Source organism: Pan paniscus, chromosome 13 (genome assembly GCF_029289425.2).
Source record: "Pan paniscus chromosome 13, NHGRI_mPanPan1-v2.0_pri, whole genome shotgun sequence".
Lineage (NCBI taxonomy): Eukaryota > Metazoa > Chordata > Mammalia > Primates > Hominidae > Pan > Pan paniscus.
In genome coordinates this window covers 143,612,362-143,628,941 of record NC_073262.2, presented here as the reverse complement: position 1 = coordinate 143,628,941, position 16,580 = coordinate 143,612,362, and the positions used below count along the sequence as shown (strand labels likewise).

At 52.4% G+C, this 16,580-nt stretch overlaps 1 protein-coding gene across 1 annotated transcript in view; it reads right to left on the bottom strand.

Moving 5' to 3' along the window:
- The window catches only part of CROCC2 (ciliary rootlet coiled-coil, rootletin family member 2), an 83,932-nt gene that overhangs the window by 49,933 nt on the left and 17,419 nt on the right, over positions 1-16,580 (bottom strand). The window contains exons 5-14 of the mRNA XM_024928027.4: positions 16,395-16,551; positions 11,756-11,859; positions 10,897-11,094; positions 9,611-9,707; positions 9,117-9,323; positions 8,683-8,894; positions 8,173-8,355; positions 7,550-7,694; positions 6,963-7,109; positions 6,471-6,701 (exon numbers count right to left, since the gene is read on the bottom strand). Of these exons, the coding sequence (XP_024783795.3) occupies positions 6,471-6,701; positions 6,963-7,109; positions 7,550-7,694; positions 8,173-8,355; positions 8,683-8,894; positions 9,117-9,323; positions 9,611-9,707; positions 10,897-11,094; positions 11,756-11,859; positions 16,395-16,551 (1,681 nt within the window). The remainder of the gene's footprint in view (positions 1-6,470; positions 6,702-6,962; positions 7,110-7,549; positions 7,695-8,172; positions 8,356-8,682; positions 8,895-9,116; positions 9,324-9,610; positions 9,708-10,896; positions 11,095-11,755; positions 11,860-16,394; positions 16,552-16,580) is intronic.

The window sequence follows — 16,580 nt, the reverse complement described above, 5'->3', positions numbered from 1 at the left end:
TGGCAGGTTCAGCTGTCTATCAAGGACTACTCTCTGCTTCCAAGGCTGTGCCTTGATGCTGCATTTTCCGGATGAGAAGAATGCTGCATCTTCACATGGTAGAAGGCATAAGGGAAAGTGAGACACAAATGATGCCGCAAGCCCGTTTCATAAAGGCTTTAATCTCACTGATGAGGGTGGAACCCTTATGGCCTAAATCACCTCTTAAAGGTCCCATCTCTTAATACTATCACAATTAGTAAGTTTCAACACCTACATTTTGGAGGGGACACATTTGAAACATAGCAAGGGATAAATGGAATATATTGCTGGAAGGGTCTTACATTGTTTGTGAAGTAATATAATATTTGGATATAGACTGTGCATATCATAATTTTAGGGTAATCACTAAAACTAACAAAAAGAAACACAGTTTCATTCTTCTACATGTGGCTTGACAATTATCCCAGCACCATTTGTTGAATAGAGTGTCCTTTCCTTACTTTATGTTTTTGATTGTTTTGTCGAACATCAGTTGACTGTAAGTATTTGGGTTTATTTCTGGGTTCTCTATTCTGTTTCATTGGTCTATGTGCCTATTTTTATACCAGTACCATGCTGTTTTGGTAACTGTTACCTTATAGTATAGTTTGAAGTTGGGTAATGTGATGCCTCCAGATTTGCTTTTTGCGTGTTCTTGCTTTGGCTCTGCGGGTTCTTTTTTGGTTCCATATGAAATTTAGGATTTTTTTCTAGTTCTGTGAAGAATGGTGATGATATTTTGATGGGAATTGCATTGAATTTGTGTATTGATTTTGGCAGTATGGCCATTTCCACAATATTGATTCTACCCGTCCATGAGCATAGGATGTGTTTCCATTTGTTTGTGTCGTCTATGATTTCTTTCAGCAGTGTTTTGTAGTTTTCCTTGTAGAAGTCTTTCACATCCTTGGTTAGGCATATTCCTAAGTATTTTTTTTGCATCTATTGTGAAAGGGGTTGAATTCTTGATTTGATTCTCAGCTTAGTCCCTGTTGGTGTACAGCAGAGCTACTGATTTGTGTACACTAATTTTGTATCCCGAAACTTTGCTGAATTCATTTGCCAGATCTAGGAGCTTTTGGGAGGAGTCTTTAGGGTTTTTTAGGTATATGATTATATCATCGGAAAACAGTGAGAGTTTGACTTCCTCTTTACTGATTTGGATGCCTTTTATTTCTTTCTCTTGTCTGATTGCTCCGGCTAAGAATTCCAGTTCTGTGTTGAATAGAAGTGGTGAGAGTGGGCATCCTTGTCTTGTTCCAGTTCTCAGGGTGAATGCTTTCAACTTTTCCCCATTCACTGTAATGTTGGCTATGGGTTTGTCATAGATGGCTTTTATTACCTTAAGGTATGTCCCTTCAATGCCGACTTTCCTGAGGGTTTTAATCATAAAGGGATGCTGGATTTTGTCAAACGCTTTTTCTGCGTCTATTGAGATGATCATGTGATTTTTGTTTTTAATTCTGTTTATGTGGTATATCATATTGATTGACTTATGTATGTTAAACCATCCCTGCATCCCTGGTATGAAACCCACTTGATCATGGTGACACACACTTTAAATAAGCAGACATAGACAAGTTGAAGGTAAATATATGAAAAGGATATACCACGGAAACACTAAGCATAAGAAAATGGAAGTGGCTATATCAGTATCAAAAAAGTAGATATCAAAAAAGTAGATATCAAAAAAGAGTATTGCTAGAGATAAGAGGAGATGTTTTATAATGATAAAATACCAATTCCTCATGAAGAAATAAAATACTAAATATATATACACCTAATAATAGAAATTCAAAACACATGAAGCAAAAATTGGCTGTGGAAGAAACTAAGGGGAGATCTAGGGGAAGAAACAGACAATTCCATTATCACAGCTAGAGATTGTAATGCCCTTCTGTCACTGACTGATGCAGCAAGTAGACAAAAACAACCAATCGAAGAAATAAATCAACACACAAAAAACCCCAGTAAGGACTCAGAAGATTTAAACAGCACTACTAAGCAACTTGATTTAATTTATATTTATAGAACAATGCACTCAGCAATAGCATAATACACATTCTTTTGATATGTTCAAGATAGACAACAGACTGGGACATAACACATTTAAATCCATTCAAATAATATGGAGTATGTCCTCCGATCGTGATGGAATTGTTAGAAATTGATAACAATTAGACATTTAGAAAACCCTATTTGGAAGTTAGGCCATATATGTCCAAATAATCCACGGGGCAAAGAATAAATCACATGGGGAAAGAGAAAATAGTTTGAATTGACTAATAATAAAAACACAACATGCAAAATTATTAGGATGCAGATGAAGAAACAGACATAAAAACAAATAAGAAATTGTAATAGATTATATATCTGTTAAAGAAATTGAATTCATTATCAAATGCTTTCTCACAAAGAAAACCCCAGACTCACATTATTTCATTAGTGAATTCTGCCAAACATTTAAGAAATAAGTAATAACAATTTTACCCACACACTTTCAGGAAACAGAGGAAGAGAGACTACTTTCCAGTGTATTTTAGGAGGCCAGCACAACTCTGATTCCAAATCTGATGATTCCAAGGAAAGAAAATTACAGAAATATTACTCACAAATATAGATGCAAAAATCTTTAACAAAATATTTATAAGTTGAATAAAAAATATATAAAATGGATACTAACTCACGACAAAGTAGGGTTTATTACGTATGCAAGTTTAACATCTAAAAAATTAATCAATGTAATTCACTACATTAACAACACGAGGAGAACAATGACGTGATCATCTTAATAGTTCCAGAAAAAGAATTTAGCAGAATCCAGTACCCATTTATAATTTTTAAAAAATGTCAGCATACTAGGAATGAAGGTAACTTCCTTACTCTGATAAAGGGCATCTATGAAAAGCCTACAGATAACATCATATTTAATGGTGAAACATCAAATTATTTCCCCATGATTGCCTTGGGTGGAAGTATGGCCACTCTCACCACTTATACTCAACTTTGTTCTGCAGGTCTTAGTGCAATAAGATAAGAAGAAGAAATAAAAGGTATTCAGATCAGAAAAAAAGTAAAACTATTGTTACAGATGAATAATTATATAAACATACAACCTTAGTACTTATAAGTGAATTTGTCAAGGTCACATGACTCAAAATAAACATATGAAATTGTATTTCATATGAAATTATATTTCTATAATAATGAACAATAAGAAAATGACATTAAAACTGTAATATAATTCATGATATAAAAAATCTAGAATTAACCTAATCAAAGATGTGCAAGAAAACTCTACATTGAAAACTACAAACACGGCTGAGAGAAAGAAAGTAAAGACATGGAGAGATATACCATATTCATGGATGTAATATTCAATATATTTAAGATGTCCATTTCCTCAAGTTGATCTATAAATTCTAAACAATTTTAATCAAACTCCTAGCAGGCTATTTTGCAGGGGAGGGAAGAAGAAATTGACAAGATGATTCTAAAATGTATATGCATATGCAAAGGATTTAGAACAGCCAAAACGATCTTGAAAAAGAACAAGGTGGATGTGTGTACACTACTCAATTTCAAGACTTACTAAAAAGCTATCATAATCAAGACAGTGTGGTTTTGGTGAAAGAATGAATAGATTGACTTGCACAGATCAACAAATCCCACATATATGATCCATTTATTTTCAACAAGTTGCCACATTTAATCAAGGACCAAAGGAGAGACTTGAAAAAAATGGTGCTGGAAAAACTGGGTATTAGTATGAAAAATAATGGACCTTAGTTCTTACATCATACCATACACATGTGGTCCTCACACGTTAGTGTGCAGCAGAATCCCAAGGAGGGCTAATTAAAATCCAGATTTCTGGGCCCCGCCCACAGAGTTTCTGATTCAGTAAGTCTTGTGTGAGGCATGAGCATTTGCATTTTTACCAAGTCCCCAGGTGTATCAGTCTGTTCTCACCCTGCTGTAAAGAACTACCTGAGACTGGGTAATTTATGAAGAAAAGAGATTTAACAGACTCACAGTTCACAGGCTTAATAGAAAGCATGACTGGGAGACCTCAGGAAACTTACAATCACGGCGGAAGGTGAAGGGAGAAGCAAGCACCTTCTTCACATGGTGGCAGGAGAGAGGGAGTGAAGGGAGAAGTGCCACACACTTTTAAACCATCAGATCTTGTGTGAACTCACTCAACATCAAGAGAACAGCAAGGGAGAAATCTGGCCCCATGAACAAATCACCTCCCACCAGGCCCCTCCTCCAATTTGACATGAGATTTAGGTGGGGAGACAGATTCAAACCATATCACCTGGTGATGTTTATGCTGCTAGTCTGGGAAGCACACGTGGAGAACCCCTGCTGTCCATAAAAATAAACTTGAAATGGATCATAGATCCAAATGTGAAAGCCAGATGAAAATGTAGGAGGATATCTTCTTGTCCTTGGGGTAGGCAAAAATTTTTCAGACAGAACCTAGAAAATACTAATTGTAAAACTAAAAAAAGAAATAGATAAATTGGAGTTTGCCAAAGTTAAAATTTTATGTCCATCCATAAAAAATATCATTGAGAAAATGTACAGGCAGCCACAACCTTGGGGAAAATAGTCATAGGACATGTATCTGACAAGGTACTTGTATCCATGATATATAAATTCCTGTATATTCATAACCAAAATGCAAAACCCCAGTTTAAAAAATAGGAAAAAGATTTGAACAATTGATAAAATAAAGCATACGAATATCCAATAAGTGCATGAAAATGTGTTCAATATTTTCAGTTATGAGGGAAATGCAAATGAAATCCTCAGTGATGTATCACTTCACACATACAGAATAGCTAAAAAAACAAAAAGCAAAACCCAAAAAAACAGACAATACCAAATGTCGAGAAGGCAGAGGAGCAACTGGAACTCTTCTACACTGCTGGCTGCAGCAAAGTGATTGAACCACTTTTGGAAAGCTGCCTGCTTTTTCTGAAAGCTGCTTGGTTGTTCCCAATAAAAGTTCAACACACACCTATACAGCGAGTGCACAGTTTTGGTCCTAAGTATTTAGTTAGGAAAAATAAAAATATATGTATGCGACTTGTACAAGAAGGTTTATAGCAGCCTTGTGCATCACAGTCCCAAATCAGTCGCCTCCCAGCAGGCCCCTCCTCCAATTTGACATGAGATTTGGGTGGGGACACAAATCTAAACCATATCACCAAGTGTGTGTCACACAATGCAACATAAGTGCAGGGCCAAGGCAGTAGAAGGGAGTCACATCACTTACATAATGGACCTAGACATAAGCCACAATGCTCTTTGTAGGCAGGGTTCAGGCAGAGAATTCACATCACCTGGGTGCTGGTCCCAGTGATATGTAAAAGTGCCCTTTGTAGGCAGGGCCAAGGAAGGACCTTGTAGGCAGGACCAGTATTGGAAACATTGTTGCTGGACAATCCAAAGGTCCAGCAACAGGTGGATGAGTAAGCAAATGTGGTTTACTCATCCCAAGGAATATAACTATGCAGTTAAAAAGAAAGGGCTTAGTGGAACACTGAACAACATGTATGGATCTCCAAGACATGATGCTGAGAGAGAGAAGCTGGACACAAAAGCGTCCGTACTGCATGGCTCCATTTATAAGGAATTCTGAAACAGATGCATCAAGTCCGTGGTGCTGCACATTGGCCGGGGGCTTTTGGGCAATGGCTGAAGGCACGTGGGGGAACCTGCTGGGTTGACAAAAATGTTCTATGTCTTGATCCTGGTGGCGGCTACCCGGGTTTGTACAATTGTCAAAATTCATTGATACTGTACACTGACTTATTAAATGTCAATAGAAAAAGAGGAAAAAGGTGACCCCAGAAAAGGACAAGGCAGAATCTGAAAACGGAAGGAGGGTTGAGCTGTCCTGAATGTGACGGGGGCTGCAGAATCTGAGCCACAGGGGCCTGAAACTCAGTGTGGACAGGGTTTCCGCACGGATGAACGAGGCAGGATTGGAAGAAACCAAGACTGTTTTTGTCTCCAGTGAGTTGAGCTTCCTCAACAAAAGATGGGGAAATTGGGAATAAATGAGTGAGGCACCAGTGAATGTGCAGTCGCAGAGTTTAGCTGTGTGGATGTGGACCAGGGAGAAACAAGACAGAGGAGGAAACAGCAAAGCTCTCTAAGAGCCCAGTGTGCAGAAGTCACTGGCCTGAGGCCCGGGCTCCCCTGCCAAGTGGCGGGATGGATATGGAGGCCAGGCCTGATGGGAATCTTCTTCTCTGCATACCCTCCCCCTGCCCCCACCCCCACGGGGAGGCCAGCACTGGGCCTGATCCGTTACCAAGACAGAAAGAGCTGATGTGGGCATCCTGAGCCTGCCTGACTCCCAGAAGTACCTTAGGCAAGACCTGCCACCCAGCCGCATCCCAGACGGCGGCAGCCTGCCCTGCAGTCCTCACCTGGCCCACCTGCTCCTGGAGCCGGGCCTTCTCTCGCCCCAGCAGGGCTGCCTGCCCCTCCAGCTGCTCCTGCTGCTGCTCCAGGCGTCCGCAGGCCTGCTGCAGGCCCCTGCGCTCTGCCCGCTCCAGCGCCAGCTGCTGCTCCGCCTGTGCCAGCTGCTCCCCGGCCCGGGCCCGTTCCTGCTCCAGAGTCTTCCGCTGTTCCCGCAGCTGGTCCCGCTCCTGCTCCAGCTGCCACCAGGTGTCGGGGGCTCTGCATCCACTCCCCCGACCCTCAGTCCCTGTAGGCCAGCCATCCCCAAGGCCTGCCCTGGGGCACTCTCTTCCCTCCCTCAGACCTGGCCAGGTCTAGTCAGGCTCCCTTGTCCCCAAAACCTCAAACCAGGAGAGGAAGTGATCTGGGAGGATGGAAGGAAGGCCTAGGGCTGGGAGACCCACAGCCACCTGGGAAACAGGTTCCAGCGAGGCCCGCCCCACTGGCCCTTGTCTCACCTGGAGAGCCAGGTGGTTCAGAGCACTTTTGTCCTGAGCCAACCCCTCCATCAAGGTGGCCATTGCGGCCAGGGAGTCCCTTTGCTCCACTCCCTCCGACTTCAGCCGCCTCACAAGAAGCTCCAGGTCCGCATTGCTGCACTCGGCCTGGGGCAGGGAGGGGGATGCCAGGGAGGGACCTTCAGCTTCCAGGGCAGGGCTGTTGCCGCTGGGAAAGGAGTGAGCCCTGAGCCACGGAGGTGTGCAAGCCAGAGCTCTTGGGCGGACATGGTGGGAAGGTTGCCACAGAGGGGATGTCTCAGGGCCAATGGTGGCTCCAGGCACTAAGGCTCCAGCCAGAGGAGGTGGCTGGTGGTCCAGGGAGAGGCCACAAAGAAGCAGGCGTGGCCAGCAGGGTTGAGAGCAGCTGGGCCAGGCTGGTGCCTACTGGTTGGGGACGGGAGAGAACTTTGGTGACTTTGGGATCTCTGGTGATGGGCTGAGGGGCCTGGTAGGCAGGAGAGAGGGAGTGGGAGGCCAGGTCAGTGAGGCCAGGGTGGGTGGGGGCAGACGGGAGAGGGGGCGGGGTTGGGGGGAGCAGAATGTACCCGCGCCAGGGCGCTGCGCAGTCCCTCCCTCTCACTCTCCACGACATCCCGCTGCAGCTGCGCTGTGCTCAGTGCCTCCCGGGCCGATGCCAGCTCCTCTCTGAGCCCGGAGACCTTCTCCTCCAGCTGCTGCAGGCGGCCTTGACTGAGGCCCCAGACCAGAGGGCGGGAGGTCGCTCAGGGTGAGCAGTGGCTGCCCCATGGGATTTCAGGCAGGCGACCGCCTGCAACTCCCTCCAAGCCCAGGGAGGCCCAGGAGGAGCATGGAGTCCCTGGAGGACCAGGAAGGCAGGGAGCCCTTCGCTTCCAGGCTTCATTTCCGGGGCAGGGGAGGCACAAGTGCCTCCGGGGGGACGGGAGGGGTGGGGCCCCACATCTGATGGGCCCACGGGGTGGTGGCCCAGGTGGGGCACTGGGCCAGAGGAAGTGAGGGTTGGGCTGGAGGATGGTGCAGCCTGGGGAGAAGCCTGGAGAGCCCCCGCCCCTGCCCTGTTAGGGCCACCACACCCTGAGATGAGACAGGTGAAGAAGCAGACCCGTGGCCCAAGGCCAAGTGGCTGATGGTGGCAGAGTGGGGTCTCTTCTGTGGGAGGGGCCCTGCCCACCCAGCCACGGCCGCGCACCTGGTCTCCAGTGCCCTGCAGCTCCGCTCCCTCCGCAGAGCCAGCTCCTCCCTCCGCTCTGCCTGCAGCAGGAGGCTTCTCTGCAGCTCCGCGGCCTCGGCCTCCAGCCCCTGCTTCTCCGCATCTGCAGCATCTGCCTTCCCTTTCAGCTCCTCTACCACCATCTCCAGAGCAGCCTTCTCCCTGGGGATGGTGGGGGCAGAGTTGGGGCGGCCCTGGACACATTCAAGGTGCACCGCGTGCCTTGGTGGGCATTGGGGGCTGGGTGGATGCCAGCCCCTGAGACTGCATGGGCAGAGGGAGCCCGAGAAGCAGACAGGGTCTCACTGGCGGGTGTGTCCCACCCTGGCCCACGCTCAACTGGTGCTCACGCAACTCTGCTAGAAGGAAAGGACCCCTCCCCGGCTGGCAACCCCTCCAGCTCTAGAGGTGCTTGTCCTGACAGCAGCCCTGGGCCCTCAGGATCCCATACACCCTGTGCAAGGCCGTGCAACCCCTTCACCCCATTACCTCCCCAGGAGCTTGCAGGACGCCCGGCACTGCTGCACCTCGAGCCTCTGGGCCTCCAGCTGGCCCCGAAGAGCCTCTCGTTCCCGTGCCTGCTCCCGAGCCCGCTCCTGCTGGAGCTTCTGTGCAGCCCACAGCTCCCGCCGGCTTTCGGACAGCTGCTCCCGGAGACTGGCCACCAGTGCCTGGGAGGACTTCAGCTGCAGGCACAGCTCCTGCTCGGGTGGGGTGCGGTGTGGGCCTCTCTGGCCTAGGCAGGCTTTGCCCACCAAGGCCCACCAGGGCTTGCGACTCCCCAGAAAGGACACCCCCGACACTGGGGCCCCTCCCTGGGGCCATGGGGCTCAGGGGCAGGCCCCATAACTACCCTTCAGCCTGAGGGGCTCATGTTTCTGCCCTCAGGGAGACAGGGAGTCCTGTGGGCTGCAGCTGCCCACCTGTTCCCGCCGCCACCGCCTCTCTATGGCTGCCCGCATGGCCTGCAGTGCAGGGTCCAGGGCGGCTGGGGAGCAGATGTGTGGTGGGGACGCCCCTTGATGGGGGGATGTGGCACGTTGGGGGCTCCTCAGTGGGCGCCGTGGCTCCCCCAATTCAGTGATGCTGCTACCTGCCAGCTCCAGGCACCGGGCGTCCTCCTGGGCCACCTTCAAGGTGCAGAGAGGAAGGGATAGAGGGGCCCAGAGCACAGGGCCGTGATTTGGTGGGGACCGCGCAGAGAGTCCTGAGGGTCCCTGTGGGCTACCTCCACCTTTGCCACTGGGAGGACAGGCGAGGGGCCACACCTTCCTGACGTGCCTCAAAGTGCACTGCAGGGACCCCACCTTGCCCTGCAGGCCGTCCACTGCCGCACCAGGCTTCCTGTGGCAGGGGAGACTCCTGAGCAAGGGTGACAGACCCCTGCCACACAGCCACCCCCGTCCCGCCCACCAACCAGGTTCTGCAGGTCGGTTCTGAGGGCAGCGACGGTCTTCGCCTTCTGCTCATTCTGCTCTGTAAGCTTCTCCACCAGCAGGGTTTGCTCCGAGAGTCTGGGAGGAGTCGGGGGGTGTGGGGGTGAAGGGCAGGGCCCAGAGGACGGGCACCCAAGCATGCCCTGGCTCTGCCCAGACTCCTTTGTGCGGTGGCCCCCCTGCTGGTGCTGGGTGATGCCTCTGGCTGAGTGGCCTCTGTCCCTGGTCTGAGCATGTGTCTCTCCTGCCACAGAGCCTTCAGTGGATCCCAGTGTCTCAGGAGTCAAGGCCCACACCCTGACCAGCTCTCCAGCCTCAGATGCAGTGGCTGCCCGAGACTCTGCCTTGTCCTTGTGGCACAACAGAGGGAGTGCCCACCACAGGCCTTTTCCTGGCCAGTCCTTCTGCCTGGAGCACCTGTCACCATTAGTCTAACAATAAGTGATTTTACTGTTCCTTCCTTCCCAGGATGCACCTTCTTCCTAAAGACCCCAGGTCCCCCTTCCTGTGGCTCAGGCCCTGGTGTGCTGCCCCTGCAGCTGTATGGCACCGTTGGGCCCACATGTCCTGTCTTGCTCATTTGGGGCTGGGTTGTGGTGTGTTTGACTCAGCTGGACCCCCTGAGGGTAGGGAGGGCTTCTGCCTGTCAGCCTGGCGGGGTGTTTGTGGACAAGTGGGCCCTGGACCCTGGGTTGTAAGGCACTGGCCCCACAGCCAGCAGGTTAGACCTCCACTGGGGAGCCGCCTCCCCACTTTCTGCTGAAGCTGCCCTCAAGAGACCTCCGAGCCCCCGATGTGGGTGGTGGGTCCAAAACCTTCCACAATCATGGTGGGGCTCATAGACCCCCAGAGAGGGCGTGGGTGTCCTTCATATCGGGCAGGAGGTGGCCTGGTCCCTCTTCCTGCCTCAGTTTTTAAACGATTTACCTAAGGTGAGCTCTTGCCCCTGGAAGAATGTTCCTGCTTTAAGCCTGAAAACTCCAGTTCTGGGTGCTGACCCCCAGGACGCAGTCCCAGTGAGTTCCCTGCCGTGCTCCCTGAAACCCTCACTGTAGGAGACCCCAGTGTCTGCCTCCTGGGCATTAGGGGGGTGCCCTGCAGCCACTGGGATGGTGACTCTGAAGAGTGTGCACCACCAGTGACGTCAGGGCCCCACCTGCCCTGGAACGGTGTGACCACATCTGGGATCCACAGCTGCTCGGCAGGCTGGATGGGCCTCGACCCCCCGGGCCCTCCCTGTGCAAGCTTGCTGGCCCTGGGCGCCCACCTGGCCTGGAGCGCCACCTTCTCTGCGTCCCAGCGGCCCTGCAGCTGCAGCATCTCCCCAACCTTGTCCCGAAGCTGCTGCCCCAGGGTGCTGGCCGTGCTGCTGGCCGACAGCCGCAGGTTGGAGTCGAGGTTCAGGCAGGCGGTGTGCAGGTGGCGGGCTGTCCTGGCCGTGTCTGCCTGCAGGTCAGCGAGGCCCCTGGGAGACAAGGGCAGCATCTGTGGCTGACTCAGGACCCATCTGCAGAGGGAGGGCCTGGTCCCATCAGCCCCACAGAGGACCCCCTCCTTGGCCATCCTCAGGAGAAGCCCCCACTGCATGGCATTGATTGTTCCCATGTGTCACCAAACACCAGGAAGGCAGCTGGGGAGGAGTGAGCAGGGGCAGGACCAGGTTGCACACTTCAGGCTTCAGCAGCCTTCACCGAGTCATCGACCCTCTGAGCCCCCGACTCCTCCTGCGCAAGGGGCTGCTACGTACCTAACGGCTAGCAGGGTGGTGCCAGGACTGACCTCCAGTGTGGTGCCCAGCAAGGGCTGGACAGACTCCAGAAGCTCCATCTGGGTAGGTGTCCCCCACCCCACAGTGTCCTCTTCACCCTCCTCTCATCTCTCCTTGGTGTCCCCAACCTACCTCCCTGGCCTGTTTGTCCTTCTCCCCCACTGCCCTCCTAGGCCGCCCTCATCGCTGCTCCCACTGGCCGGCCTGAGGCCCAGCCAGGGCTGGGTGAGAAACCGGCAGGCCAGGGCTACTGCACCCACGGGAGAGCCCGCCCTGGGCACCGCTTTCCCCCTCCCCAAGGGGGCTTCAGCTCCCTGCAGCCTGGTGCCTGGCCCCAGGTGGGGCGGCTGGCACTCACCTCTCAGTGGCTACACGCAGCTCGGCCAGGTCTGTCCCCAGCACCACGGCCTGTCTCCACAGGAGGAGGAGGTCCCGGGGCTGCCCCAGGCCCCCTGGCCGGGTCTGAAAGCAAGAGGCCTCCTGTCTACTTCAGGCTGGGGCCCCTTTACCCTCCCTGAAGCCCACTCTTTTCCAGGTGCATGTCCCTCTCCATGGGGGCTGGAAGTGGACCCAGCATCCCAAAGCTCCCATATCTCACAGGCAAATGAGCCCTGGGCTCCCCCAACCCCACCCTGGGGCCATACTGTGCCCCTCCCCAGGAGATGATCTGGGGACATGACCACATCCAGCCCTCCCAGACCAGCCTGCGTGCATGGAGGTGGGAGGGTGGGGTGCGTGGGCCCCTGAAGAGAGAAGGTGCTGACTCAGTCGCGGCTCCCCAGCTACTCTCAGGAACTGCTCAGGCTTGGAACACCCCAGAACCAGGCCTGGCCCCTGCTGGGGCAGACATTTCTGCAGCACAGGGCTCCTGCCCTGCCACTCCAATGGAAGAGGACGGGCTGCCTTTCTCCAGTACAGTCTTTCTCCTTACTCTGGAGGGCTCCTGAAGATGTCCAGGTGTTGGTCTGGCACTTCGAAGGTGCCAGGGACACAGAAGCAAGTTAGAAGCCTCTAGCACTGGGGCTACGATTCAGCAGGGAGGAGGGTGGGAAGCCACTGAAGTTAGAAGCCTCTAGCACTGGGTACCCAGTTCAGCAGGGAGGAGGGTGGGAAGCCACGACTGAGACAAGGCCAGTGATTAGGCTGTAACGGAGCGGAGTGGGAGGACTCTGTGTGGGGGCAGGAATGGGGGGAATTGTGTGTGCACAGTGGTTCCAGCCTTGCAGGGAGCTAAGATGAAAGCCAGAAGTCTCAGAGTCTCCACACCACCTTCTAGGCCCTGCACTCGCCTTCTCCTGCTCACTGACCTCTGGAACTCAGGGTGCTACTGTGTTTCTACCACCTCTGCCTGCCTGTGACAGCCCCACCCCTGCTCCTCCAGGGTGCCTTCAGGTAGAGCACTCACATCCTGCCCGTTCTCCAGAACCCCCACAGAGGACCATGACCAGAAACCAGCGGAAACAATAGAACGAGACCTTGAAGAACTTCAGGTATTAGATCATCTCACCTTCATGAAGCTTGCCTGACCCCCTCACCTGATCCCACACCTGAGGTTCCCCCCAGCTGAGCCCATAACACCTGGCCATACACCCTCCGGAGAACACGTCCCTCTGTGTCCTTTCCACCTGGCTGTACACCCTCCAGAGGGCATGCCCCTCTGTGCCCATTACACCTGGCCATGCACCCGCTGGAGGGCACGACTCTCTGAACCCATACCTGGCCATACACCCTCCGAGGGCATGCTCCTCTGAGCCCGTTACACCTGTCTGCACGCCCTCCGAGGGCGTGCTCCTCTGAGCCCGTTACACCTGTCTGCACACCCTCCGAGGGCGTGCTCCTCTGAGCCCGTTACACCTGTCTGCACGCCCTCCGAGAGCGTGCTCCTCTGAGCCCGTTACACCTGTCTGCACACCCTCCGAGGGCATGCTCCTCTGAGCCCGTTACACCTGTCTACACGCCCTCCGAGGGCATGCTCCTCTGAGCCCGTTACACCTGTCTGCACGCCCTCCGAGGGCATGCTCCTCTGAGCCCGTTACACCTGTCTGTACGCCCTCCGAGGTCATGCTCCTCTGAGCCCGTTACACCTGTCTGTACGCCCTCCGAGGGCATGCTCCTCCGAGCCCGTTACACCTGTCTGTACGCCCTCCGAGGGCATGCCACCCCGTGCCTGCTATACAGGGGTGGACACTTGCTTCAGCCTCACCGCCTCCTGCACTCCGTGTTCATCACAAGAGCAGGCTGAGACACTTCCTGGCAACATGGAGGTGTGGCTGCCAGATTAACCTGCCGCTTAAACTCACGAGAGTCCAGATTCACAGCCTCTTCCTGAATGCAGGGCTGGGCTGGCCTGAACGGCTGGAACACTTAGGCCAGGAGTTGGTGAAGTCACAGACCATCGGGGAGTGTACGCAATTTCTTGCTACACACACACACACACACACACACACACAAAACAGGCACACATGACCCTGCAAGAGATTATAAGGAAAACTGCCTGTCTAGAATGTCGGAGTTAAACAGAGAAAAAAGTCTTCCTTGTGGATATGGGAGCACACTACATCACCAGGATAGTCTCAAGAAACTGAAGCTGAAAATGTACTTCAATGTGGCCCCAAAGACTGTTAGAGCCCCTTGGCATCTATCAGAAACAAATAAAAACCCTTCCTAGAAAATACTATATTCACCTCAGGTTTCAAAGAAACTTCACAGAGTTCCAAGGAAAATAAGCAGCTCTTAGTTAAAAAATAAAAAATCACCAAAGGCACAAGGAAACAAAGGACCATGATCAGAAACCAGCAGAAACAATAGAACCAGACCTTAAAGAATTTCAGATATTGGATAGTCAGACACAGGCTACAAAAAGACTATTTTTAACATGGTTCAACAAATAAATAGAAGGCTTGAAAATGTGAGTTAAGAAGCCAGGCGAGGTGGCTCATGCCTGTAATCCCAGCATTTTGGGAGGCTGAGGCGGGCGGATCACCTGAGGTCAGGAGTTCGAGACCAGCCTGGTCAACATTGTGAAATGCCATCTCTACTAAAAATACAAAAATTATCCAGGCGTGGTGGCACACGCCTGTAATCCCAACTACTCAGGAGGTTGAGGCGGGAGAATCATTTGAACCCGGGAGGCGGAGGTTGCAGTGAGCTGAGATTGTGCCACTGCACTCCAGCCTGGGTGACAGAGCAAGATTCTGTCTCAAAAAGAAAAAAAGAAAATGTGAGTTAAGAGTAAGCTATTTAATATTTGGGAAAGAATCAAACAGAACTCTTAATGAGGAAAAATACAATATTGGCAATTTAAGCTAAGTAGGCAAATTTAACAGAGATTAGACATCAGAAGAGAAAACTGATGGACAGGAAAGGAAATTTGAAGAAATTATCTAGAATATAGTCTAGGGTAATAAAAAGAACAAATCCGTGAACTGTGCCTGGGAGACAGCGTAAGAATGGCTAACACATGTCTAGCTGGAGCTCAGAGGAGGGGAGATGGATGATGAGCCCCGGCAATGTTTAAAGAATATTGACTTCCCCAAAATAACAAGCGACACAGAGGTTCCGTGAACCCTAAAGCGGGATAAACAAATAAATCTACATGCAGACACAACACAGGGACACGACACAACAAGAAGTCGGAGCAGGGGTCTTAAGAGCAGCCGGTGAGAAGACACGTTACCTCGATAAGGAGTCAGTCAGAATCCAGGCAGCCTGGAAGCTGACTTCTCAACAGCAGCAGCGGAAGGAGAAAGAGAAAGCATATCTTTAAGGTGCCGAGAGAAAGCAGCTGTCAACCAGTGAGAACAGTTCTCAAGGACAAAGGGAAAATAAAGACCTGGGTGATCGAATGCCAAACTGAGCTCAGGGACCCTCTCCTTCCGGCATTTGTTCTCACACAGCGGAATCGGCTCCCGGGGTCCTCAGGTGACCTGCCCAGCGGTCCGAGGACGGGGACCAGGCAGTGGGAACATGAGATCTGCCTCAAACGCCTCGAGCCAGAAGGCCTGGCATAGGCGATGACTCCTTGCTGATAGCACGGCTCCCGCTGACGCTATGCAGAGGCCGGCATTCCCTCTCGGGGTGTAAACCTCGGCTGGTTTGTCTGACACCCGCCTTTCAGGAGCAGCAGCTGTAGGGGGCTCGGGGCTGAGACCTGGCCCCCACGGGGGCGAGTGGCGGCCCCTCTGGGACAGGCTTGTCTGAGGGACGTCTGTGGAGGCAACCTGAGGCCAGAAACGCGGCTGCCCCTCCCGCTCCTGCCTCCACCTGGCGCAACACATCTTCCGGGGGGCCCGTCTTCCTGGGGAAATCCTTGCCTGTGGTGCCCGTAGCATGCAGGGGCTGGGCGTCCAGGCCCCCTTTGCTGGAGGGCTGTTGGGAACACCTTCAGGCCCTCAGGGACTGCGTGGCTGGAGAGCCACGGTACCCAAGGCCACAGCAGCTTCAGGGGGTCCCACGACCATGGAGAGATCCGAGCAGGGCATGAACACCTGGATGTCTCCCTCCCACAGGGGCTGGTGCCTGGAGCCCTGTGCCCTGACCCCCTGCATGCCTCAGGGTCTCAGAAGTTGGAGTGGGTAAGGCTGCAGGGGGACCTGGGGGGCCACGGCCAGGTGCTGTGAGCAGCAGTGCAGCCCCAGGCTCCTTCCAAGGTCCCCGCTCCTGAAGTCTGGCCAGGAGTTTGGCCTACGGAGAACAACCTGCCTCTCCAAAGAGCGTGGTCCACACCAGAGCCGGGGTGCGGCCCCAGTGCCCCATTCTGAGAGCCCTGCCCTCCTTCTCTGGGTGGGGGGCAGTAGGGGTGGACCACGAAGTCCCTCACTCCACAGACTGCTGTGGCCAAGCCGGGTTGGGGACATGGTGTGGCAAGAAGCTGTGGCCTTGTCCCCAAGAGGGACAGCCGCTGAGCCAGCGCACCCTCACCATGTCCCTGCCTGCTACCCAGCCATAGGCACCCAGACAGGCGGCCGCCATGGGGTGAACAAAGGTTGGGGGAGCACCTGTCTCTGGGCCCAGCGCCTCAGCTCCAGCTCGCCCTGCAGGCGCTGCACGCTGCCCGTCATCCCGGCCAGCTCCCGGCCCAGCACGTCGTTGGCCTTCTTCATGTGTTCCAGCTGCTCCCTCAGGAGCGCGTTCACCTGGCAGAGGCCGGTGCTCCTGGACAGAGAACCCACAGGGCATGGTGG